Source organism: Aricia agestis, chromosome 6 (assembly GCF_905147365.1).
Source record: "Aricia agestis chromosome 6, ilAriAges1.1, whole genome shotgun sequence".
Classification (NCBI taxonomy): domain Eukaryota; kingdom Metazoa; phylum Arthropoda; class Insecta; order Lepidoptera; family Lycaenidae; genus Aricia; species Aricia agestis.
In genome coordinates this window covers 14579162-14604785 of record NC_056411.1, presented here as the reverse complement: position 1 = coordinate 14604785, position 25624 = coordinate 14579162, and the positions used below count along the sequence as shown (strand labels likewise).

The window sequence follows — 25624 nt, the reverse complement described above, 5'->3', positions numbered from 1 at the left end:
CCGGAAAATCAATCAGTCAAATCATTTATTCAATAAAATTAAAGCCTCTGTACTTACGACACAGTCCTCTTGTCTTCGAAGTTGGTGCCGAAGTTGCCGTCGCCGCAGCCGGCGTTGTAGCCGCTGAAGTACATCTGTATGTCCGGCGACCGCCCGCCCGCCGGCGCCAGCCGCGAGTTCACCTTGCCGGTCAACTGGATACGCGATTAAAAAATAATATTATCTTATATCTTTAAACGAGCAATTCTTGTATATATATATTATATACTAGTTATTTGACCGAGCTTTGCTCGGTATTCGATAAAACACGAATAAAATGACATTTTCTAAAAATGATTCCTAGCTAGATCGATTTATCGCCCCCGAAACCCCCTATATACTAAATTTCATGAAAATTGTTGGAGCCGATTCCGAGATTCCAATTATATATATACATATATACAAGAATTGCTTGTTTACAGATATAAGATATATATAATTGGAATCTCGGAATCGGCTCCAACGATTTTCATGAAATTTAGTATATAGAGGGTTTTGGGGCCGATAAATCGATCTAGCTAGGTATTATTTTTAGAAAATGTCATTTTATTCGTTTTTTATTGAATACCGAGCAAAGCTCGGTCAAACAGCTAGTATGAGTAATATACAAAGTGATATTAATAACTACTTTAGGCTTTCTATGTGTCCCTTGTATAGAGTTTATTGATGTCGCATATCTATGGAAACGCGAGAGATTTATTCTCTGCGATGGTACTTTAGAATCCTGCAGTCCCTTAGAGCCTGTCCAGATGAGGCGTTTTACGCGCGTACGGCGTACCCTAGATACTAGAGCTACATAGCTCCGGCGTAAAATGCTTGCAATGAGCGGGACTCTCGACTCGCCCATAAAACGCGCGAGCGAGTCGAGACTCGAGATACTTGGCTCGTGCCATTGCAGCGTCCACTACGCGCGAGTCCGTTGCGAATGGACGTATAATTTGATTGGAGCGTGATAACTTCGAACCATGTTTGTAGCGTAAAAATGCGCGTTATTCGCGGTATCCGGATGCAATAGAAATTGAAACGCGCGTATGGACTTCGCGCGTAAAACGCCTCTTCTAGACAGGCACTTAGATAAGACGAATTCCGTCAGCAAAACATCCGAGAAACTGATTTGCAGGCGGTTGGCGGACCTATATTAGGTATTTGGTTTCGTTATGTTATTGTGATCTCGACTTGATTTGACATAGCTTGACCAAATTACACAGTCCTAAGCCTTCTTCTAAAACTTCTTAGACTTTAATAATAATTTATAGGCAGATGCCTATAAATTATTATTATAGTCTAAGAAGTGTTCTTCTTACCTGTGAGAGACCAGTGCCAGACATCGGTCCGTTTCTATTGAGCATGTAGTCCATAGCGCTCTGCCACGATAGTTCCGGTACATCAGGCTCCTTGTTCAGGATGAACTCCAGACCCACTCCCACGTGGTTCTGTAGGTTCTGACCCACCCCAGGTAGGTCTTTGATCACTGGAATGTTGAACCTGTCCAGGGTTTCCTTGGGGCCTATCCCGGAGAGGAGCAGGATTTGTGGCGAGTTTAGCGTACCCGCTGATAGGATAGCCTGAAAAAATGAATTTTTGTTTAGTTTTCAGCTACGAAGCTTTCAGTCATTAGTCAGTTTTTTCCTTATTAACAAAAATGTATAATTCACGCCTTCGATCTATTTGGTTGTCATTGTCCCGTGGCGAACAGGGCAATCGCCCGGGGCCTCGCTCTTGCAGGGGCCTCGCAAGGTATTTTTTCGTAAGACTAAGGGTCTCGCAAGACCTTACACCTGGGGCCTCGCAATGAGTAAGGCCGCCACTGTTAACATTGTCCACATTCAGAAAAGGCTCTATGTTCGACTGTAGATATTTTTTGTGCTTATGTTCAACGACTACTCCGCCTTTAGTGGACCATTTTTTACGTATTTGAAATTAAAACCATAGATTAGCAAATTGGAATTAACTCTGTACCTACCTCTTTCTTAACCCCCACAACACTCTTAATCCCGTTCTTGATGTATTCCACCCCAGTGACTCTCTTGCTGGCGGGGTCTATCACCACCCTGGAGACATGGGCGTTCAGCAGCACGTGCAGGTTTTGTCGTTTGGACGCCGGCCGGAGGAACCCACGAGCTGTGCTGTATCTGGATCCACCACTGTAAAAAGATTATTTTGTCGATGTGTTGCTCAATGCTCTCTATGAGGTGAAAGGGGTTTGATAGTCGTATCAATTTGTCCTGCAGTATCATTTAAAGGGCCAAGGTAATTTACCGTAAAAAATGAGCTCTTGCAAAATAGAGCTCATGCTCACTGAGGCAAATTCTTTTCTCTCTCCTTAAGGGTTGGCCATTAATCACGTCAGGCTAGAAAGGGGTTTGATAGAAATCACGAAAATAATACAGGGGTGTAGTAAGTAGTCAATTAAACCTCACTACGTATCACTAAGGGCCTCCCCGTTTAAAAAATGCTAAAAAAACACGCGAAAAATGGACGGCCTCTGAAGAGTCTTAGTAAACTGCAGATCACCGATTACAATCTTGTTGGCATCCTACGCGTAATCTTCGTCGTCTATATACAATGTGTCCGAACACCGGTGTCCGATCCTTTAATGTCATGATCTATGACATATTTATCGACAAATTGGCCCTTAAATTTTTTCTCTCTTTGTTGTATTTGTATAATGGCAGCTATGTTAACTTTTCCCGGGCTTTCATACTTATTTGACCAATACTTCTCATGTATTTAAATATCCTAATATATACATGATAAAGGTCTCATTTGATAGCTAAAGCCTAAACTTATGGAATACGCTTACACAGGCAATATGTTATAAGTTTCGTGGAATTAAACATTGAAAATTTTGTGAAAAATCTAGCGCATTAAACTCGTTCTTTTTTATTTTAAAAAGATAGAGGAGATTTTCATCTTGAATAAATTCCTTTACTTCTATGCTCCAAGTCAGATAGTTTAGAAGTTATAACGATTTTCTTATGAAGTATTTTTAGGGTTCCGTAGCCAAATGGCAAAAAATGGAACCCTTATAGATTCGTCATGTCTGTCTGTCTGTCCGTCCGTATGTCACAGCCACTTTTCTCCGAAACTATAATATTGAAACTTGGTAAGTAGATGCTATAGCTATACTATACTATTGAAACTTGGTAAGTAGATGTAGTCTGTGAACCGCATTAAGATTTTGATACAAAAATGGAAAAATTATTAAAAAATTTAGGGGTACAACTAACAAAAAAATGTTTTTTCATCTTACCTATGCGTGTGTGGTATCTATGGATAGGTCTTCAAAAATGATATTGATGTTTGTAATATCATTTTTTTCTAAAAATTTTTATGTGTGTCCCCCCCCCCCTAACTTCTAAAGTATGATAATTCTAAAAAAAATATATGATGTACATTTCTATAAATAAATAAATAAAATAAAAAATAAAAATGTTTATTTCAGACCGGAGTCCATAAGCTGTTAGTAAATACAATAATTATTTTATTACAAACTATGTTAGTACTCAGGAATTATATTATTAGTTAAAATATCTACGTGGCCTACCAGCAGCACTGGGCACGTAAACATGAATATGCACCCAATGACGCATGATTGGACACTCTACTTTGTCGCTTATCACCCTAAGAATAGTGTTGGTGCTTGCGCGAACTCTGCTCATCAAAGAAGCTACTCGCTTTCTTATGACGGCTTGAAAGCCATCAGTGTGAGTTTGAGCAAACATATTTGACGCGCTGCAGAATCGCGGAAGCCCCAACATCACTCTTAGTGCATTATTATATTGGACTCGGAGAGCGTTGTAAGCCCGCTGCGTGTAGTCAACCCACAGATTGCACGTATACATAGATTGACAAAAAGCTCTGAAGAGAGTTAATTTAACTTCTTTACTACATCGTGCAAATCTGCGGGCCAACATGTTGCATCGGACTGCCATCGCCCTCCGTTCCCTTTCAATGTCACAGTCGTCTTTCAAGTCCTCAGTCACCATATGGCCAAGATACTTGAAAGACGACACCCTAGTAAGAGCCCCTCCATTCAGAGTTACAGTTGGCACCGAGTCTAAGTTACAACCTTTAGTTTTAAATATAACCAGCTGGCTTTTCTTAACGTTGTAGACGAGGCCATGTAACAATGCGTATCTCTCGCACACACCAATCAATCTCCTTAGAGCCGAGATTGATGGACTCAGCAACACCATATATCGTCTGCGTAGCTAATGCTATTGACAATATGGCCGTCAAGGGAGCATCCGACCTGTGTATTGCTAAGTTCATCAATCAATTCATTCACATAGAGATTGAAGAGCGTTGGCGAGGACAACCCACCCTGTCTCAGTCCACAGTCCAACGTATATTCATCGGACAAGTGTCCAAGCCACCTGACCTAGTTTGTCTGATGCCCGTACCAGTATTTAAATAGTTTAACTGTGTCAGATGGAACACCACACTTGGACATTTTAGACCAGAGGACATCATAGCAAACCAGATCAAACGCCTTCGACAGGTCCAGAAAAGCACCATACACACATGTTTTTCTGCTGGTATAATACTTGATGATATGTTTAAGAGACAGAATTGCACATTCTGTGGACAGCTTTGGCCTAAACCCAAACTGTGCATCCTAGTAGTAGTGCATCCAACTGTGCCAGAGAAAAAAAAATTAAAGTTGGAGAAAAAAATTATTTGAAAGCCAATTTGTCAGTAAAATATGCCCATCATGACATTAAAGGATCGGACACCGGTGTTGGGACACATTGTATATTTCTATACTTATTGACTAATTTGTTGTGGTATGTATAACTTACTCATTGAAAGTCTGTGCGATGGTGAAGCCGGTGGAGGTCTCCCCGTTGAGGTCGCTGGTGGGCGGGAACCCGAGCTCGATGCCGGCCGACACCACGTCGTGAGCGAAGCGCGGCGCGTAGCGGAACTAAAACAATAATAATTAATAATTAACTTCCCTTTAGACTTTAGAGCCAAATTCACCAACGTCTGTTAGGGTTAAGGCGCTCGACCCCCAAGAAGATGCCGTAATTTACCGTTTTTTAGCTATCATTATGTGAAAATTACTGTCCACATTATTCATTTTCTATTTTTGTTTATTATACTGACGATATCAGCTTCCAAAGTAATCCATTTTTTTAAATTCAATCATATTTTCAGCATTTCCCTTGTATTTAAAAATTACTTTTATTTGGAATACAACAGATAGACAATTTCATAAAGTCCACGTTTGATTTTTTTAGGTCAATTTTAAACGGGAACAAATATAATGACCACAAAAAATGCACTGATACCCTAAACTTGTTTACCAAAAAAAGATAATTAACACCAAAAAAATGAAGTCTAACATTGCAATACTACCACCTATTTTAGTCATGACAACACTTCAAATTGTAATCGAACACCAAATATAGTAAATGATCACCAAATATAGTAAATGACCACCAAATATAGTAAATGATCACCAAATATAGTAAATGATCACCAAATCCTTGTGAGTTGTGAGCAAATCAATGCGATATTTCTGTCCAAATAAATCACTACTATTGACAAAACATGTAAGCATATTATTAACAAAATAGTCGGCCAAGTGTGAGTCGGGCATGGAGGGTTCCGTACCCATATAGAACAAAATTAGACCTAAAATTATGTTTTTGTATGTTGTTAAATTATTTTTTATTATTATTATTACCTAATTATTGAAGTAAACATAATAAAGGCCTTTACGAAAATATCAACGTGCCTACCGGTTCCCATTATTAATATCGAGCAAAAAAGGCCAAAAAAACAACAACCCCCTTAAATAATCATTTTATTTTGTTGTAGTACTTGTTGTTATAGCGGCAACAGATATACACAATCTGTGAAATTTTTAGAAGTTTAGCTGTAGCGGTTCTTGAGATACAGCCTAGAGAAAGACAGACGGATGGACAGACGGACAGACATCGAAGTCTCAGTAATAGAATCCCATTTTTAGGATTCCGTACACAAACGGGACTCTTTTACTTAGGCTTCGATGTCTGTCTGTCCGTCTATCTGTCTTCTTCTCTTTTGTAGGATATTTGCTAAATAAAAGGGATGGCCTTAATGGCTTGTTAAAATGTTAATTTCTTTCATTAGTATTAAAAACGAGAGAGAGAGAGAGAGAGAGGATACGTGATACTAATTCGAGCATTAACTTCAATAGAAGTTGATGAAACTGGAAAAATGGTGACAATAGGATAGTTACTTACGATCTTACCATGCCTGTCCGCTAAAAGTTTGCAGGAACTCTACATTTTAATACAAAGCTACGGACCCCGTGTGCATTCATTCCCTTCGACTCCATTTAGCCGTTTCCGTATCAGAGACAGCTAAACAGACATGTAATTTTTTACCTATTTTTATTATTGACTTTACTTGGTTCACTTAATTAACCTTAAAACTTTCAAAGTGCCTATAGACCACAGAACAATATCCATTTCTGTGCTATACTTAGACCAATACAAACTTAACCTCGTTTATTAACTTAAATGTAAGTAATTACTTAATTTAAATTATAAACATTTCGCTTCACTTCGTTAAAAATAAGTACCTAAAGGAATTATTAGATACTGACAATAATTTCAGACCCTTTCGCAAATAACGGCGCATCAGCATTCAGCAATAAGGAAATCAAGCTCTTAATAATAATATGGTTTCTTATACGTCTGTCTACGCACTCTACACGATTGTAAGTTTTTATTGTTTCTAACAAATAATGATTTGATTATACTATAATTTGGATATAAGGTTATCTATAGGATCTATCTGTTATGTTTTTGCGTTTGGTTTACCTCCTATCAGACTATTTACGTGTTCACCTCTATCAGTTTTTTTTTGTGCTTTGAATAACATTCTTGATTGATATGGTTAATACCACAATGACGTACCTCTATTACATAATGTTATGGTAAGGCTAAGGTTTTTAAATATTTTATTTGTTTTCGCGGAACATTGCTAAAAATAATAACAAACTAAATTTAAACTATGGATTTCTGTTTTTAAATATCTTTACGTACATAAAGTTGTACCTACAAAATTAAGTACAAATTCTTTTGTACTTATATCTAGTAAGTATTTTAGTCTTATATCTTTAAACGAGCAATTCTTGTATATATATATTATATAATTGGAATCTCGGAATCGGCTTCAACGATTTTCATGAAATTTAGTATATAGGGGGTTTCGGGGGCGATAAATCGATCTAGCTAGGAATTATTTTCAGAAAATGTCTTTTTATTCGTGTTTTATCGATAATAATCAATAAACTGAAAAATATGACTCTTCCTGACATCTATTGGCGAATAATAATACTATTTTGTTAGCAACTAATTGTTTTAACGACCAGCAGATGGCGTTATTAAGTAACACGAAGTCAATGAGTGTTTGCTATACCGAGCAAAGCTCGGTCATCCAAGTACTATTCTTTATTCAAGCAATGCAATGTAGTCGCATTATGTAACATAGGCAGGTAGTTTATAAGGCTTCAACCTAGCTCATTGTAATTTGTAACTAACTTACAAAGTACTTACGTATTTACGGAGATCATTAAATTAAAGGAAAGGTATGAATTGTATTTATTCAGTTTAAATAAAGTTTGATCTTTGTAAACATTTTGAAATTAATAGGCAATATCAAATAAGTACATATATTTTCATTGCTATTTATTTTTACAGGAACAATGTCCGTCGTGATATGGTTAAAATAATGAATGCTCGGAAGTCGAAACGCGTCATAGCTATTCTTCATTGCCAAAACGCGTTGAGATCGAATACAAATTTCGCTATTTGGTATAATATGTGTGTTTGCCACAACGCGTCGTGTGCGTTTTCATTTGAGCCTGCATTAACACGAATTTCGCCATGTCGCATGGCGAAATTCACACACTGTGATTCATTGTGGTCACAATAATGGCCCATGTGGTTATTTTATTGTGACCACACCGCGTTGTGAGCTATTTTTGTTGAGCGTTTCGATCTTTGAGCATAAAGTACCGGACAAAACACGACTAATTTAAGAAGCCAGTAGCCACTAACCTTCTGCACGGGCATAGGTCCACCCTTCGTATGGTAGTTGCCGGAGACGCCTCTTCCTATCTCCTTGTTGTCTTCACTGCGGAGGAAGTAGGGCAGGACCTCGAACCACGACCAGCCCGTCGCGCCGTTCACCGCCCACCCGTCGTAGTCGGCGGGGTTGCCGCGCATGTACATCATGCCGTTGATCGTGGAACAACCACCTAGGGGTTGAGGTGTTACTGTTAGGGTCCATTCAGACAGCAACGTGACGCGTAGATGCATTTCTAAATTTGTACTGAATTGACAGATTTGCAAGACGTCTCACGCAGTTGAAATCTGTCACATCCATACGAAGTTAGAAATCTGTCTACGCATCGCGTTGTGGCGTTGCGGTCTGATTTAACCCTTAGGCTCATTGTGCGCAAAGCATTATTGTTTCCTGTACCGTCCTATTCAAGTTTCAGTCACAATACATCCTCAAGGGTCACAGTAACATCAGGGATCCAACTACAATGATCCTTCAGGAAAATAACTGTCCTGTTTTGTTGAAGGATTTAATATGGCTCGCTTTAGCGCAACACGAACATGTCACGTCACATGTGCATTATAGCGGCAGCCAAAAGCTGGCTGCTGCGCCGTTGATAAAAGTATGTTCCGAAACTCTCATTTAGTCTCTTATTCTGGGCGACATTCGAAATGCTAGTTTAAAACTTCTAGTTTTTGTCAATTAGAAATGTGTAAACCGCATTGTAATAAATTCTATCTTTGCGCAACGATATCAAAATACGTTCTAATTCTATGTCTTTGCGCGTAAATAAAGCTGGATACGCCTAACCGGCAGGGTAATTGTGTATCTAGCGACAGAAATGCAACAGGTTTGCAATATCTGCAGCTGTTAAACTTCTGCATTGCTGTCACGTCCCACGTTTATGAATCACTCACCCAGCATCTTCCCGCGCGGCCAGGAGCAGACGCCGCCGCTGGAGAGGCAGGCGTGCTCCTGCGGCACGGTCACGTAGTTCCAGTCGGTGTCGTTGCGGCCCCAGTACGCCGTCACGAACGCCGGCACCGACGACGCCGTGGGCTCGTCACCGCCCGCTTCTATCAGCAGCACCTGACGGGTACAATAACATTTTGATTTAGCTATTTGTATTTTGATGTTGCAGTTGGTCGAACTATTAACTAATTCTCAAGTTGTAGAAAGGTTGAATTTCATACAATTACTCTCACTCACACTCACTCTACTGTACTCATTACAATTTACTTACCAGGGCCTGTAGACAAGTGGCAAAGCGCTAACGCTGACGCTAACGCTAGCGCTACAAAATGTATGCGATTTGACATAAGTCATCGCTTCGCTAGCGAATACTAATGTCAAATCCATACATTTTGTAGCGCTAGCGCAAGCGTTAGCGTTAGCGTTTTGCCACTTGTCTACAGGGGCTGCTCTTTATTTTCTTAAAATTCGAATGAAATTCTACATAGCCCACGCCCCACAGATACTCCGGTGACCACTATTGACACCGCACTATGTTTTTGGACCAGTCACCAGATAATTACATACTTCAATCTATCCTCAGAGATCGAGAAATAGCGAGATGGTATGTAACTATTGATTAGTCTGTGCCTGTGGTAAAGTTTTTTTTACAACTTTTGATACTAGATTCAATTCAAGTATAGTTACCCAATGTGCTCGATATTAATTATTATTATGCTCAAGTATTAATGTCTATCGGAGAATTCATGATTAATATAGTATATTCTCACTAAGTAATTATATTTACACCATTACCCATTAAATAAATCTTCCGATCATCATCATTATCTCATTATGACAATCATTAAGAAACATTTTATAGGAAGAGTTAAGTTATAAATTACAAAATATTTGTCCTTGTCCATCAAAAGATTGCCTAGCCGCTAACGTATCAGGCATGGGCAAGACATGGGAGAACAACATGACATCATTGATGGTTTATGTTTTATCTTTACCTGTCTTAACAAGCAGTCCGACCTAGACAAAACATGGTATAACAGCATGTCATGGTCACTTTTCTTCTACTGTGGATTCTCTTATAGCCAGCCCTTCCAACCGCCATCATCGATAAGACATAATATAATAAATAACTTCCACACCGGTTTTGGTGACGGTGGCCGGTTTTTGAAACCAGGCCAGTAACGTAGGAGTAATTTCATATTGCCCAAGTGTGTGCGCAGTCCAGAAGAGCACTTTCTATTCCTTTTACTGTTATAACCCAGTGGGATGGAAAACCGACACGACAGGCGAGAGATAAGGCGCAAGACCTACTTTTTACATGGCCATCCAACGCATGGATCATATTACTTGTCAGACAATCAGGTGATCAGCCTGCTTTTTCCTAACTAAACTTGGAAATAACATGTTTCCAACGCCGGAATCGAACTTACGACCTCCTCAAGAGCCACGCTCTCACTGAACCTGCACGGAGGAGTCAGACATGGAAAAAACATTACAATATAAGAAAATGGTTATACATACCTTCCACTGTGGATTCTCCGACAACCTGCCCGCGACCACCGCGCCCGACGTGCCTCCACCAGCCACAACGAAGTCATACGCTGCTTCCAGAGCATCAGCGTTCTTCACCCTGTTGCAGGGATCAGCGAGGTCGCAGCGCCCGTTGATGTAGGACTCCAGGATACTCATGAACAGCACTACCGTCGAGGTGTAGCAGGCGGACTCCCAGCTCACCGCCGGCCCCACCTCCTGAATCGGGCAGACGCATGACTGGAACAAAAGATTAAATTATTACCTCTATCTATCTGCGCACTAAAGTGATTTTGTTTTGCAATGGATTTGAAAGCACACCACGATGCTACTCACAATTATTGGTACTATTATATGGTTCTCTACGAGAAACAAGAAAATTTTGTTTTTGCCCGTAAAATAGCGTTCAGGAATCGCGTTCTAGTACTTCCTTTTTAATTTATGGTTGTTCTAAATGTAATACGTAAGGATGTACGGCTCCTGATGGATAAACGAGAAAAAAGACAGACGGGCAACTTGTAAACAGAACCTATACTTTACTGTATCAACTTATAATATTGAAAGTACCTACTTGAAACTATTGCAAAAAAAAAAAACTCTACATAAGTACTCTCCATTGAGAAATATAAACACTTTAAATATATATAAAATATAGGTGTTCTGTTTACATCAATTACAACTAGAAGTAATTGTATATCAATAAGCCTATTTCTTAACAATAGTAATTGCATTGTTGATTTTATAATTGACAGATAATAACTAACAAAGGTATTCGACCGCTGAAGTAAGAAGCAAATCGATCTAATGATAATGAACTTGAGATATTGTGAAATGACATGACATGATGATACGATGACATGATTTATAGTGACGTATAATTAGATATCCGATACGGTTATCGTACTCACGGCGTAGGTCTAGGTCTACATGAATTATACTATACTAAACTATACGGTACTCTATCAAGAGTGTACGTTAGTCCATATTATTTTTATAGCCATAAGAAGTATTAAATGAATTAGCAAAAATAAAAGCATAGCTTAAACTACTAAACAATAAAACAGACGCATGTTATAGAACGATATTGCAGATACGATTATGATTTACGATATCGACTCATATCTGTACGCAAAGACTAAATAACACTTTCAATATCTTTCTTTGATTCAAATCCACACAATATACTTTCGTTCTGTATAAAATAAGTTAATTTTCAAAGGACATTATAAGTACATACGTCAATTTATTAGCACTAATAGTCTAACCTTAGATTATAGTAAAGTTCGTAATAATTTACGGTCGTTCCCAATATTTGATCTATCTCTGGTTTTGCCCTACTAGAGATAGGAATAGCTCACATTAGACATTAGAGACATATATTTTATGTCAATTCAATGTTAGCTGCGATCGGTTGTATGTCAAACCAGATATAGATTGAATATTGGGAACGGCCGTAAAAGTATTAAGGAACTCGAAATTTTGACATTTAGATTCAGTTTTTTTGACCCTAGTTTGACCCCATTATTGAAAGAGTTAACTTATTTCGAGTTATAATATTCAGTAGAATTTATAAGTAAGTGCAAAATATGCATGCTGCATACTATTCAAATATTTCATGCAAAATGTAAATAAATAATAAAAAAATCAATAAAATAATGAACATGATCTTTACTTAGATTACGCGAAGATTAGAATTTTTTACTGGGTACTTAATGACACGGATGTTGCTGGGAATACCCAAGCTTAACATGAAGTGTACCTTATCTTGAGATCAGTACTCAGTAGGTAAATATTAGTATTGTCAATTTGCAAATATTGAAAATAAGAAAATAAATTTAGTTTAACATCAAAATCCTACAAACGCATTTGGTCCTTGAGTTTGTAGCAGGTCAGGATATAAATATCCTAACTTGCTACAAAAGGTATACTGGGTTAAATTTCAGAACTTACGCTCAGATAACTCTGATTTCAGAATTAATTAATCAGTTAGATACTACGAATAATAAAAACTAAGGAAAGTAACTCCGTCAAAAAACATGCTCCACAATTATACTTGTCAAAAAAGTGTACCTTAGGTACACATTTCAATACATTTGCAATATTTAGGTGACCTTGAGCGGTACTAGGCTGACGTTACATGACAGATCAAAAGGAACCAAATTTAAAACGGTAATAGTATGGGAGTTACGCACAGGGAGTTACGATTCCTTAGTTTTTATTATTCGTAGGTTAGATACTACGTTAGATATAAAAAAAGTTTGACGTAAGTCGTAAGTTCGTAACGCGTTGCTTAGTGACATTGTAGTACTATTATATTAACTATGTCGCCTGCGATGCATTGTGCCAAATCGCATACATACTTATTATTTTCTTACTTTGCTCACTTCTTCAGTCTTCTGTCTTCCATTTGGCGTTTAACAACGCTTATGTACAGTGCTCCCAAAGTGACAATGCGCATAGAAATGTTCGTAATTTTTCGGCAACGGTCGTATTTCCCGAGTGTCGGAAGATATCGCTGCAAGCGCTGTTAAAACTTAACTTTAAGAAAAACAGCGCTTTGCGGTGAAGTAAAGGCGCCTGACGTTGCTTGGACTACCATGGTAACGCCGCGATGGCTTCCCGGTGAGCTTTTGCCACCGGCTATATGATATTTATTTCTATTTCCTTTGAACAAGGTGCAAAATGCAAGTTTCATAGTTTCGGGTGTTTTCGTGATTAGGTACGACAATTAGCGAAGATTTCCATGCGCATTATTAATTTGGGAGTACTGTACTTACTAACTACTGACTAACCGCCGTTCCCAATATTTGATCTATCTCTGGTTTTGTCCTACTAGAGATAGCTCACATTAGACATTAGAGACATATATTTTATGTCAATTGTGAGCTATTCCTATCTCTAGTAGGGCAAAACCAGAGATAGATCAAATATTGGGAACGGCCGTTACTGAGTACTGACAAAGTAAGCACTCGACTACCCATACGATAAAAAGCCTTTCGCAGTGCCATTAAATCAAAAGAACGCACATACTAGTTATGTCTATGACATACTTATAGGCATTCTTTAAATGGCATACCTACTACGTCATTAAGGTACGTCAGTCGTCAGACTACACTTTGTGTAGTCGTCGTAATAGCAAAATTTTGAATTTGTTCGAGCAAACACCATAATATTGATATTATACAGAATGTAACAAAACTAAGTGATAATACTTTTAGGTGTGTAGGTATGTGCCCCTTGTAGAGAGTTTACTGTGAAAGTAGCAGCCCTGAAAGACCAACATTTTTGTGTTTTGTATGGGCAAGCACCCCAGCGTCACGAGTTTTCCCATCCAAAAGTGAAAAAAAAATCGGTCTTTCCGCGCTGCTACTTTTACAGTGAACTCTATACATGGGACACCCTAAAGTATTATCACTTAGTTTTGTTACACTCTGTATATTGCAAATTAGTATATAAAGAAAACTACACATAGTACTAAAGAGAAATTTCTCCTTAGCAGGCGTCACACGTTTCTAGTGGACTTCCCCAGAATATTATACAATCCATCAATATTATTACAGTAAAGCTTGACGTCAAATACCTTTCATTAAAACTAGGTTTTGTGTTTTCCCTGATGACTCTTCTACAATTTGTTTAAGATATAAAACAACAATTGATAAAACATCTCGTAAAAAACTACATAATATACTTCTATGTCTAGTGTAAATAACTTTTTTGACCTACGGAATAACTTTTTTGAAGCAAACCTAATCAGTAACCACAAAACCACAGGATTTAAACTTGTTGCTTTATTGTAAATCAATGTTATGTAATGAATTAATGCGCATTATTATTATGTCTAGGTACGTTTTTCTGTGGTACTTTTTTGGGATCAGAAGTAGCCTACCTCTGATCCCAAAAAAGTTTGTGGCAAATTGTATTTGCGCACAGAAATGCAACAAAAGGTATCAGAAATTCTACATAAGTATTTTGAGTTTTGTTTGTTTTCATCCTGGAAATGTAGGCCAGAGGAATAAACAAATTTCGATCCAACGATGTTTTACATATTATAGTACAATAACAAAACTTGTTCAATTAACACTTTGTCGATTATGACATTTTACGAACAAAATCTTTAAAACTGAAGACCCTTGTGATTAGATTAGTGAACAGGTTTACTTATACCTGATTGTGATGCAAAATGACCTTTTTACAATTTAATCAAACTAAATATTACTTAATTTCAAATGACATATTAAATTCTGTATCAACAGACCTAGCCATTATTAATTCAGGTACTTACATAGAAAAACACAACTCTTCATGTAAATCAGAGTTAAAATATTATTAACAAACGAGATGACGGCCGCAAGCTCGTGGAACGCTCCGTTGCTTATGAACCGTACACGTTTCCGGGATAAAAAGTATCCTATGTTCTGTCCCGTGACTCAAAGTATCTCCATACCAAATTTCAGCTAAATCGATTCAGGGTTTGGGCGTAAAGAGGTAACAGACAAACAGAACACTTTTGCAATTTTATAATACTAGCTATTCGACCTAGCTTTGCTCGGTATTCGATAAAACACGAATAAAATTACTTTTTCTAAAAATGATTCCTAGCTAGATCGATTTATCGCCCCCGACACCCCCTATACAGTGTGTAAACAAAAGTGAAAAAAAAATTTGGTCTTTCAGCGCTGCTACTTTCATAGTGAACTCTCTACAAGGAACACGTACACACCCTAAAGTATTATCACTTATTTTTGTTACACCCTGTATAGGTACTAAATTTCATGAAAATCGTTGGGGCGGATTCCGAGATTCCAATTATGAATATATATGTTACGCTCAAAGACCGAAATCACTCAATGAACGAAAAAATAGCTCACAACGCGTTGTGGTCACAGTGAAAACGCCACGACGCGAAATTCGCGTCGTGGCTCTAATGAAAACGGCCACGACGCGTTCTGGGAATCACAAAAAGACCATAACGCGAAATTCGTGTCGTGGCTGATATGCTATTCGTTTTTCTTGATTTGTTCTTGATTGATTAATCGTCCATAGGTATGGAAGATTATATTTAAATTACCACGCGTACTACAAAATATTTTTTCTTTTACTAAATCACTGCATAACGTGTTTATCATTATTATTTATAAAATATCCATAACCAGCGCCAGACAGACAGACAGTATTAATTTTAGCACGGATATTATGGAACTATGGATATTTTCAAATAATAATGAAAAACACGTTAGGCAGTGATTTTGTAAAAGAAAAAATATTTTGTAGTACGCGTGGTAATTTAAATATAATCTTCAATACCTATGGACTATTAATCAATCAAGAACAAATCAAGAAAAACGAATAGCATATCACGACACGAATTTCGCGTTATGGTCTTTTTGTGATTGCCAGAACGCGTCGTGGCCGTTTTCATTAGAGCCACGACGCGAATTTCGCGTCGTGGCTGTTTCACTGTGACCACAACACGTTGTGAGCCATTTTTTCGCTCATTGAGCGGTTTCGGTCTTTGAGCGTTACATATATAATATATACAAGAATTGCTCGTTTAAAGATATAAGATTAGTAAGTATGGATAATGTCTCACCTCTGGCCCTCTTATCATGACTGTGTGCTATCCAGTACCTGCAACAACAAAAATATATTTTACTTACAAAAAATAACTCTTTAACACAGAGCAATATCTCTTTTGCATAATATTACGAACACATCATTTTTATTTAGTTAGTACTTAGTAGATGACTCGGTAGTCGGTGGACTATGTATCACTTAACACTAAACTTTCCCTGGACTTCCACGAATGTTTCAAGACCAATACAAAAATAATAAAAAAATAAAAAAAATATCCACAGCCGAATATATAACCTCCTCGTTTTTTGGAAGTCGGTTAAAAATTAGCCAAATCCGTTTGTCCGTAGCCGAGACAACAAATTTAAAAGTTCATTTTTAGGGTTCCGTATAGTCAACAAGGAATTAGAGTATAGGGAGGTAGGGGAGGGTAGGGAAAGGAAAAGGGTAGGGGATTGGGCCTCCGGTAAACTCACTTACTCGGTGAAACACAGCGGAAGCGCTGTTTCACGCCGGTTTTCTGTGAGGACGTGGTATCTCTCCGGTCGAGCCGGCCCATTCGTGCCGAAGCATGGCTCTCCCACGTCAAAAAAGTGTTTAGACACTAAGGTATTATAATATATTATTACGGCTTTATGGCTTCGCCGTAGTTAGATTAAATCAATCAAGTTGTTGTAATGTTATAAATAGTATACCATGATTTGAGATTTTTCAAATCGTAAGTATTTAGGGCTCCCAAACAAAACTGCGAATTCGCATCGTAATATTATTTTTATTGAATTTATTCGCAGATATTTACGATGCGATACGAATTCGCAGTTTTGTGTGCCTTTATATAAAATACGAGCTTTTGCCCGCGGCTTCGCTCGCGTTAAGAAGTATTATATACAAACTTTCATCCCCTATTTTAACCCCTTGGGGTTGGAATTTATCAAAATCCTTTCTTAGCGGATGCCTACGTCATAACATCTACCTGCATGCAAAATTTCAGCCCGATCCGTCCAGTGGTTTAGGCTGTGTGTTGATAGATCACCATGTTAGTCAGTCACCTTTGAGTTTTATATATGTATATAGATATAGATTTGCGGTGAAAATGGAGATATTTGCGTATCGTATTTTCTATTGAACTACAGTTGGTTGACCTTGAAACAAGTTGTCGAGCCCTCAGTCGTCAGCCGTCGGCGACAACGGTACATCTTACATAATAGATAAAGCTAAACTTAATTATCATCTAAACATAAACAGATATTCAAATCGACCAAATTAATTTGCCATATTTATTACTTGAATACATAAGTAGCTGAAGTGGCTTACTTTAAGATTTTAAAATCTTCGTTGTTTTGTTGCATAAATTGGAGCTTAGGAGCGGAGAAATAAAAAAATATGGATTTTATAATTTTATGTGTACTTTAGCAACATCCTATTTTTTATATAACCTATAATACACCTTATATTACTGCCTACTCTAAGGCATTCTGGCCGTAGCTCATACTGAGTTTGGCATATTATAGTATACTTACTAGCTATTTGACCGAGCTTTAAAGCTAAAATGACATTTTCTAAAAATTATTCCTAGCTAGATCGATTTACTGCCCTCGAAACCCCCTATATACTAAACTTCATGAAAATCGTTGGAGCCGATTCTGAGATTCCAATTATATATATAAGTACAAGAATTGCTCGTTTAAAGATATAAGATAAGATAAGATATATTAGCTATTTGACCGAGCTTAGCTCGGTATTCGATAAAACACCAATAAAATGACGTTTTCTAAAAATGATTCCTAGCTAAATCGATTTATCGCCCCCGAAACCCCCTATATACTCATGAAAATCGTTGGAGCCGATTCAGAGCTTCCAATTATATACAAAATTTTAAGTCGTTAAAATTTCGTTGAAATATTCTCCGGCTTTATACCAAAAGTTTTCCACAAAAGTTGTTTGAAAAGTTACATTCAAGAATTGCTCGTTTAAAGATATAAGATATGATTATATATTAAAATGTATTGTGACAGAGATATATAACTCGTTCGTAGTTATTTTGCCTCTGTTAACCTTCAAGCGGGCACGCGCTCTTTTTGTAACGGCAGTGGTCGCGCGTAACCTAAAAGACGTCGTAGGTAAATTGGAGAAACCAATCGCTTTTGATTCAATGTTATTTATTATTTCATAAAAATAATTATTACTCTTTTTAAGACTAATCAATTCATCCAGAAAATTAAACGATTTTTTAGTAAAAACTTAGTTATAAAAACCGGTGACTCAAGGTAGCTTATCTTGTGTGAACAGGGGCAGAAAAAGTGGTCGGAATTTTCTAATCCTAGTTCCGATTTTTTCTTCATCTAGCAATAACACTGGATGTTATCGTTTATCGAAGACTTAGTTTTATAAATATATCATATAATTTGCCTCAATTATATTAAAACTACATATAAAATAATACGAGAGGCGCGCGGCGTCTTTTCGACGCCGGTGCCGTGACCAAAACAATTGAGCTCCATGCTGAAAAGGGGGTGCGGAGAATAAATGTAAGCTGTTTATTTGGTAGATAGATAAATTATGACAAGCTACTGAGATAATGATACGGATTGAACGAGAAATATCAATAATATCAGCGAAAATTTATTGAAGGGGAGTCTATTCGACGCCGCGCGACCACTTGAAGGTTAAGACGTTTTATACCAATGTTATAAGGAACACAATAAAACTTCGAGTAGCGGAACGACCTGTAACGAAAGACGGAGCAAAAGACATCAACGACACCGCAGCGCGCGCTTTTCGTCGAATTTATAACTATAATCCTAAAATATTTTTAGCCTATCCTTATCCTAAAATGTAAACTATAATTTTATAATTTAGTTGGTATTTTTTCTTTTAGATATTCAATGTATTCATTAATATTATAAAATACTATGTTTTATGATTTATTCATTTCTATTAGTTATGGACTATTTTTTCTATGCTAAATTAGTTCTTTCTTTACGAGACAATTTTGTAGTCCCATGACTACAAAATTGTCTCGTAAAGATTACCTTTTTTATTATTCACTTTAACTTGCCGAAAATGGCTTTATAGTTACTTTTTAATTGTTATTAAATATACAGTGTAAACCCCATGTAACGTCACTCTATTTAACGACAAACTCTCTAAAGCGTCGAAATCAATTGACTTTGGTTGGTTTAGCTTGTCTACCATACAATGGTACACTCTACATAGCATCACACACACTATCAATAACGTCAGCATTACAACAATTGAACAATAAAAAGTACCTTAAAATTAGTAAAAACTGCACAGCTGTGTACGTTTTTTTGTCGCATTGTTATCCTAGCCCGCAATAAACTCGACTTTCGGCATCATGCATACAAAACTTTCAAAGAAATTAGTCCTTTTGTTTACAAATTGAGATTGATTGCACGTGTAGGCTGTTTTAGACCCTAGTCCCTAACTAATAATAAGGAGTCATGGATTGTTAATATCTGTTCGTTATCATAATATTCTCAGGTTATAGTTACATAAACTTTCAAACTGTAAATACGGTTATTAAAAATAATCAGTGTATGATGACGAAAAAGTATTGATTTTTCTTCTCTCCATTTAACGACAACTCCATATAACGTCATAAAATGCACGGTCCCTTCAGTGTCGTTATATAGAGTTTACACTGTATTTTAAGAGAAAATGATAATACATTTTTTAAAATTAACCAAGATCCTGTCTGTTCTATTAAATGAATGAAATAAAGTATATTTCATTAATTTTATTCATTCATCCTTTGCAGTGACTTGCAACGTAAATGACGTCACTATCGGTTTTCCTTCTATGTCATGATTTCACTGATTTAAATTCTGCTCATCAGTCATCACATATGACGTAAACAATACCTAAGGCCTTTCCACACGACGTATTTTTGACGCACTGATGACGCGCGCTTCTAATGCGCTCGTCTTCTGCGCGTTTTCATCGCTTTTTGGCAGATATAAATTAGTTTAAAACGTGTCGGCTTCCTTGCGTTGGCTGAGCGTTCAACTTGCATTTGTATCACTTTATTTTTTTATTTTTATCCTACTAATATTATAAAGGCGAAAGTTTGTTTGGATGTGTGGATGTATGGATGTGTGGATGTATGGATGTTTGTTACTCTTTCATGCAAAAACTACTAAACGGATTTTAATGAAACTTTACAATAATATAGCTTATACATCAGAATAACACATAGGCTACAATTTTAACCGACTTTCAAAATGGAGGTGTTATGTTCGTTTTCTTGTATTCAACGATTACTCCGCCGTTTGTTAACTGATTTTCAAAATTTTTATTTTGGTATATAGGGTATCATCCCAATTTGATCGAGACTCGAGTTTGTCAAGCGATAATTAAAAAAAATCTATACCTTCCTAATATTATAAACCTGAAGAGTATGTTTGCTTGAACGCGTCAATCTCAGGAACTACAGGTCCGATTTAAAAACTTATCTCAGTGTTAGATACTTAGATCATTTATCGAGTAAGTCGAGGTTATATTATATTATCACCTTAAGACTAATACGACCGAAGAAATTCAGGAAAATGTGGGAAAATCGGGGGAAATATTTTTTATGGAAAAATGTACGGTTTCTGTAAAATTCCTAATTTACGCGGGCGAACCCGCGCGGGACATCTAGTATTTAATTATACGAGCGTAAAAAAACGTCGTTTGTTTGAGCCTTTAAAGTCTCCATACTAGTCTCCATACAGTGTTTGTCAACTGTCTGTTTGCTTATCACATTTTAATGCTAGATGCAATGATGCCATTCTTGCGTGGAGATAGGTACTTTAAATGTCCAAACTGCTTTAGAGTGAATTGTATTTGTAAGTTACCCGCAATTGTAGAGTCTACGCGATTGAACACAAATACATACAAATGTGTGAGTACTAGTTACTACAATATAACGTCCACAACTCCGTTGCGTCGAAATTTGTATTATATCACTCAGGAAGCGTACATTTTTTTCGCAACAAAAACTATGCTATATAGATGTCTTTTTCTGTCTCTCCAAGTTTGTCCGTAGTCCATACGACCATACTTACCAAATTTACCGCAACTTTCTTCCGTTTATGCAAGAAGAAGTCGTGACAGATAGACTGACTTTAGTATTAGCATTATAATATTTGTAAAGATTTATAGTAAAGTATGAGTCATGAATTTTATCATCAACACGGTATATATGCCATGTTGATGATAAAAAAGTAAAAAACGTTTTCATTTTTCGCTAGAAATCGATATCACGCTTATTTATTTGTCAGAGCTCATTTTAAGAACACAAAAAAATCTAAGGTACAGTAATCTATTTATTATAATATGCAGAATATTTTAACACTCGTTTCTATCCGCGACTTCGCTCGCGTTAAGGAGTGTTATTATTAATTAGGTACCAAAGTCTCAGCCTGATCGGTTTAAAATTGACATAGTTTCATACAAACTTATATTTTATTATACCCCCAGGGGATAAAATAGGGTAACGTATTTTATCCCCTGGGGGTATAATTGATCAAAATCCTTTCTTAACGGATGCCTACGTCATAACATATCTACCGCATGCCCACTGCCCAGCCCGATCCATCTAGTGATTTGGGCTGTGCGTTAATTAGACCACTATGTCAGTCAGTCAGTCAATATATTATACCCTTAATCTGTGGGTCTTATGTCACTTCCCGTAGTCTATAACTATTTGCATCAAACTTAAAAATCGGTCCAGCCGTTAATCGTGGTGCCGTGACGAAGGAGAATAGGGACTATTGAAGATTATTAAAATATCTAACTGGTATCCAAAACTACGTGTTACTATTTAGTATTTACTATAGTGTTAGATGACCTGCCGCGGGTGATATTTAACTCCGTTGCGCCCGTTTATCGCGCGGGAGCCGTACATTTTTCTGAGTTTAAAATAATTGTCACCACACGAAACTGCAAAATCGGTTCAACGGTTTGGGCGTAAAGAGGTAAAAGACAGACACACTTTTGTATGATGTAGAGAGATAGAGTGGCAGTGTTTGACAGTGTGTTTTTCCCGTTACCTTCTGCCGCGCACTGTAAAACTCTGGAACGAACTGTCATCAGCAGTTTTTCCGGACCTATACGACCTGCAAACCTTCAAGAAAGGAGCGTCTTCCCTCTTAAAAGGCAAGCAACGCACCTGCAGCTCTTCTGATGTTGCGAGTGTCCATGGGCGACGGTAGTTCCTTCCATCAGGTGACCCGTTTGCTCGTTTGCCTTATTATTTAATAAAAAAAATAGTATGGATTTCATACTACTTTAAGGTATTTACATATTATTATGTAACGAAATCAGAGTGATAGTATATGCGGTAAATACCCAAAATCTTAAAATACTTTGACAATTTAAAACAATCACGTACGAAATCAATGGCATTTAGGAAAACGGGATTTTTGTCCGTTACGTTTTGTAACAAGCTAACAGAGTTGTTTATTGTTAAAATAGGCTTATGGGAAAGCGTTCTGCTTTAGTCAATCATCATTAACACCATGACGAGTCCTTCACACACCATCATCATCATAATGATGATGATGATGGTTTCATGTATAAATTAATAATAATTAACTCAAAAAGACTTAGTACTGTCGCACACAGAGAGTCCGTATGCGGACCGCGGTCCGCCATTTGGGACACCTGCACTAGATTAATGTCTCGTTAAAAATATAATGAGGTAAGTAACAAAATAATATTAAGCTCTTGTGTTTATACTTACATAAATTTTGATATACTTGTCACTTAATTCTATGTCAATCACGCGATTGCTATTAAAAACGCTCTATATCGATTTCGAGACCTAAGAATATGATAAGAAATAAGTAAATTATAATAGTTATGTTATTGAATTGAAAAAAATCATACATGTTGAAACAATAATTTAATCTATTAGGTATTTGTACATTTTTTTATAAGATTTTCCATAATTTTCCATAAAGTCCTTAAAATAAAAACACGATTAGAAAAAAAACCAGACTATAAATCCTTCGTTACTTTTTAGGGTTCCATACCCTTTGGGTAAAAACGGGACCCTATTACTGAGACTTCGATGTCTGTCCGTCTGTCTGTCACCAGGCTGTATCTCAAAAACCGCTATGCCGGCTAGACTTCTGAAATTTTCACAGATTGTGTATTTCTGTTGCCGCTATTACAAGAAATACTAAAAATAAAACAAAATTAATATTTAAGGGGGGCTCCCATAAAACAAACGTGTTTTTGCCTTTTTTGCTCGTAATCAATAATGGCAATAGGTAGGCACTTGAACTTTCACAAAGCCCTTAGTTATATGTGTACTTTAATAATTAATAATAATATTAAAATAAAATAAAGATTTAAGGGGCTGCTCCCATACAAAAAACACAATTTTTGGCCTATTTTTGCTCTATAATGGTACGGAACCCTTCGTGCGCGAGTACGACTCGTACTTGGCCGATTATTTATGACATTTTTGTATCTACTTACCTATATAAAATTTTTGTTATGTTGCTAGGACCACTTTTATTTATTTTAATTAATTCGTTCGCATTATTGAATAGAAAGGTCGTAAAAAGTTTATGTCTTGCGGTGGTGAAAACTAGAGGGACTACCTATGAGAAAAAATCTGAATTCAAAACAATAATAAAGAATCTCCTAAAAAAGAAAGCTCCTAAAATATTTTTATTTTTCAACCAATTTTTTTTGCTGGAGGATGCTACTAATATGTAGTTTGAGAAAATCCAATTCTTTTTGTTTGAAAGGTGCCCTGATAAATTTTCTACTTAGGCTATAGTTCATCATCATCATTCGTCGGGAATTGCTTGATAATTTTAATTCTGTTTAAGTTTTCAGTTACCTTAATACCTACCTACCTACTTTAACTTTATTTACATCAGTAGCGGTAGCACGGCCACCAGTAGAAATGCGAAAGTATGGACAAACTGCGGACATAAACTAAAGGTGCCGTTCCGATCTTTACCGCGGCCAATCGCGATCGACAAAAATTCAATTAAAATGCCACTTTATGACAGACTATAGTATATGTCATAGAGTAGGATATTATTTTAATTTTTAGGACTATAGTCTGTCATAAAGTGGCATTTTAATTGAATTTTTGGGAACGAAAAAGATCGGAACGCTACCTTAAGTTTATCTCCACAGTTTGTCCATACTTTCGCATTTCTACTTGTGGCCGTGCTAAGGCTACACATCCAATGAAGAATTTGAAAATAGCTAAATATTCATAAATTAAAAAAAATACATACCAATTTCAAAAAATAAACTTTTTTTTTCACATTCGCGACACACAAGGCTAAGGATGCGCGCGCGCGTGCGGGTGTTCGCAGACTGGTGTGCCCGTCATCCGACTCACGTAAATATTGATGTGCCGGCCTGGAGATTACTCATCACACGTTTTTTATGGAACTAGAGCAAATGAGCATGAGAATTTGATGGAGAGGCGTCAGATGACAGCGGCAGACGTCTTTTTTCAGCATTTCAGGAAAAACTTTTAGCCAAGATGTTTCTGTCATACGATACCTTTAATGTCCATAGCGTCTTGGCTAAAAGCTAATTCAGGTAGTCTAGGACATTATAATTTATACCCTTTGTTACTATTTATGACAATATAATACAAGTTAATAGTAACAAAGGAGTTAACTTTTGGATAAACTTACTTAGTTACGTGATCACTATAATATTTTTCTGCAGAGTACCTAATCTTGCTGGTCACTCATCATCATCATATTTCTTGATAGTCATTCAACATCGTCCACCTTTCTATGCAAAAAATTTTTATATGTTACGACGCAGGTCTAGCACATTTAAATAATATTCTCAGAAGCCCCAAAATGCCAATTGCGAACTGTGTTTTTAAGCTAAAATCATTTTGGTAAAACTCTAATAAGGGTAAAGCCAATATATTACTTTCTGGTATCTTCGTACGGTACTACCTGTTACATGCTCATTACCAGAGGCGGCCTTAGGGGGTGGCAAACGGGGCAATCGCCCGGGGTCTCGCACTTAGGGGGGCCTCGCGCCTGAAATGAGAAGTAACATTTTCGACACACACGCACGTCTGAAGGCGCCCTACGACCTGCAAACCTTCAAGAAGAGCGTATTCTCTCTTAAATGCCGGCAACGCATCTGCTGCTATTCTGATGTTGCGAGTGTCCATGGGCGACGGTAGTTACTTTCCATCAGGTGACCCGTTTGCTCATTTTCCCCCTTATTTTATAAAAAATTACCTAAACCAAAAAACCAGACCCACTTTCGCATAACATGCTTTCCACGAAGAACAAAGGGCCTCGACTGCCGCCGACACGTGCTGCCGACTGCTGTCGACTGCCGCCGACACGTGCCGTCGTCTGCCATCGACTGCCGCCGACGCGTGCCGCCGACACGTGCTGTTCGTCTGTAAGCGCTCTAAGGTTGCCTCTACTCA

General features: G+C 37.1%; 1 protein-coding gene across 2 annotated transcripts in view; it reads right to left on the bottom strand.

The window, feature by feature from the left end:
* Window positions 1-24554, bottom strand: part of LOC121727631 (glucose dehydrogenase [FAD, quinone]-like) — a 34268-nt gene extending 9714 nt beyond the window's left edge. Inside the window, exons 1-9 of one of the 2 annotated variants that reach the window (XM_042115564.1) lie at window positions 24443-24554; window positions 16196-16233; window positions 10597-10845; window positions 9021-9192; window positions 8100-8299; window positions 4845-4969; window positions 2003-2183; window positions 1344-1604; window positions 58-194 (exon numbers count right to left, since the gene is read on the bottom strand). In XM_042115564.1, coding sequence (XP_041971498.1) covers window positions 58-194; window positions 1344-1604; window positions 2003-2183; window positions 4845-4969; window positions 8100-8299; window positions 9021-9192; window positions 10597-10845; window positions 16196-16213 — 1343 coding nt within the window. In that variant the 5' untranslated portion in view covers window positions 16214-16233; window positions 24443-24554. The remainder of the gene's footprint in view (window positions 1-57; window positions 195-1343; window positions 1605-2002; window positions 2184-4844; window positions 4970-8099; window positions 8300-9020; window positions 9193-10596; window positions 10846-16195; window positions 16234-24442) is intronic. The other variant, XM_042115565.1, reaches the window with a different exon arrangement.
* Between the last annotated feature and the right edge of the window lie 1070 nt (window positions 24555-25624).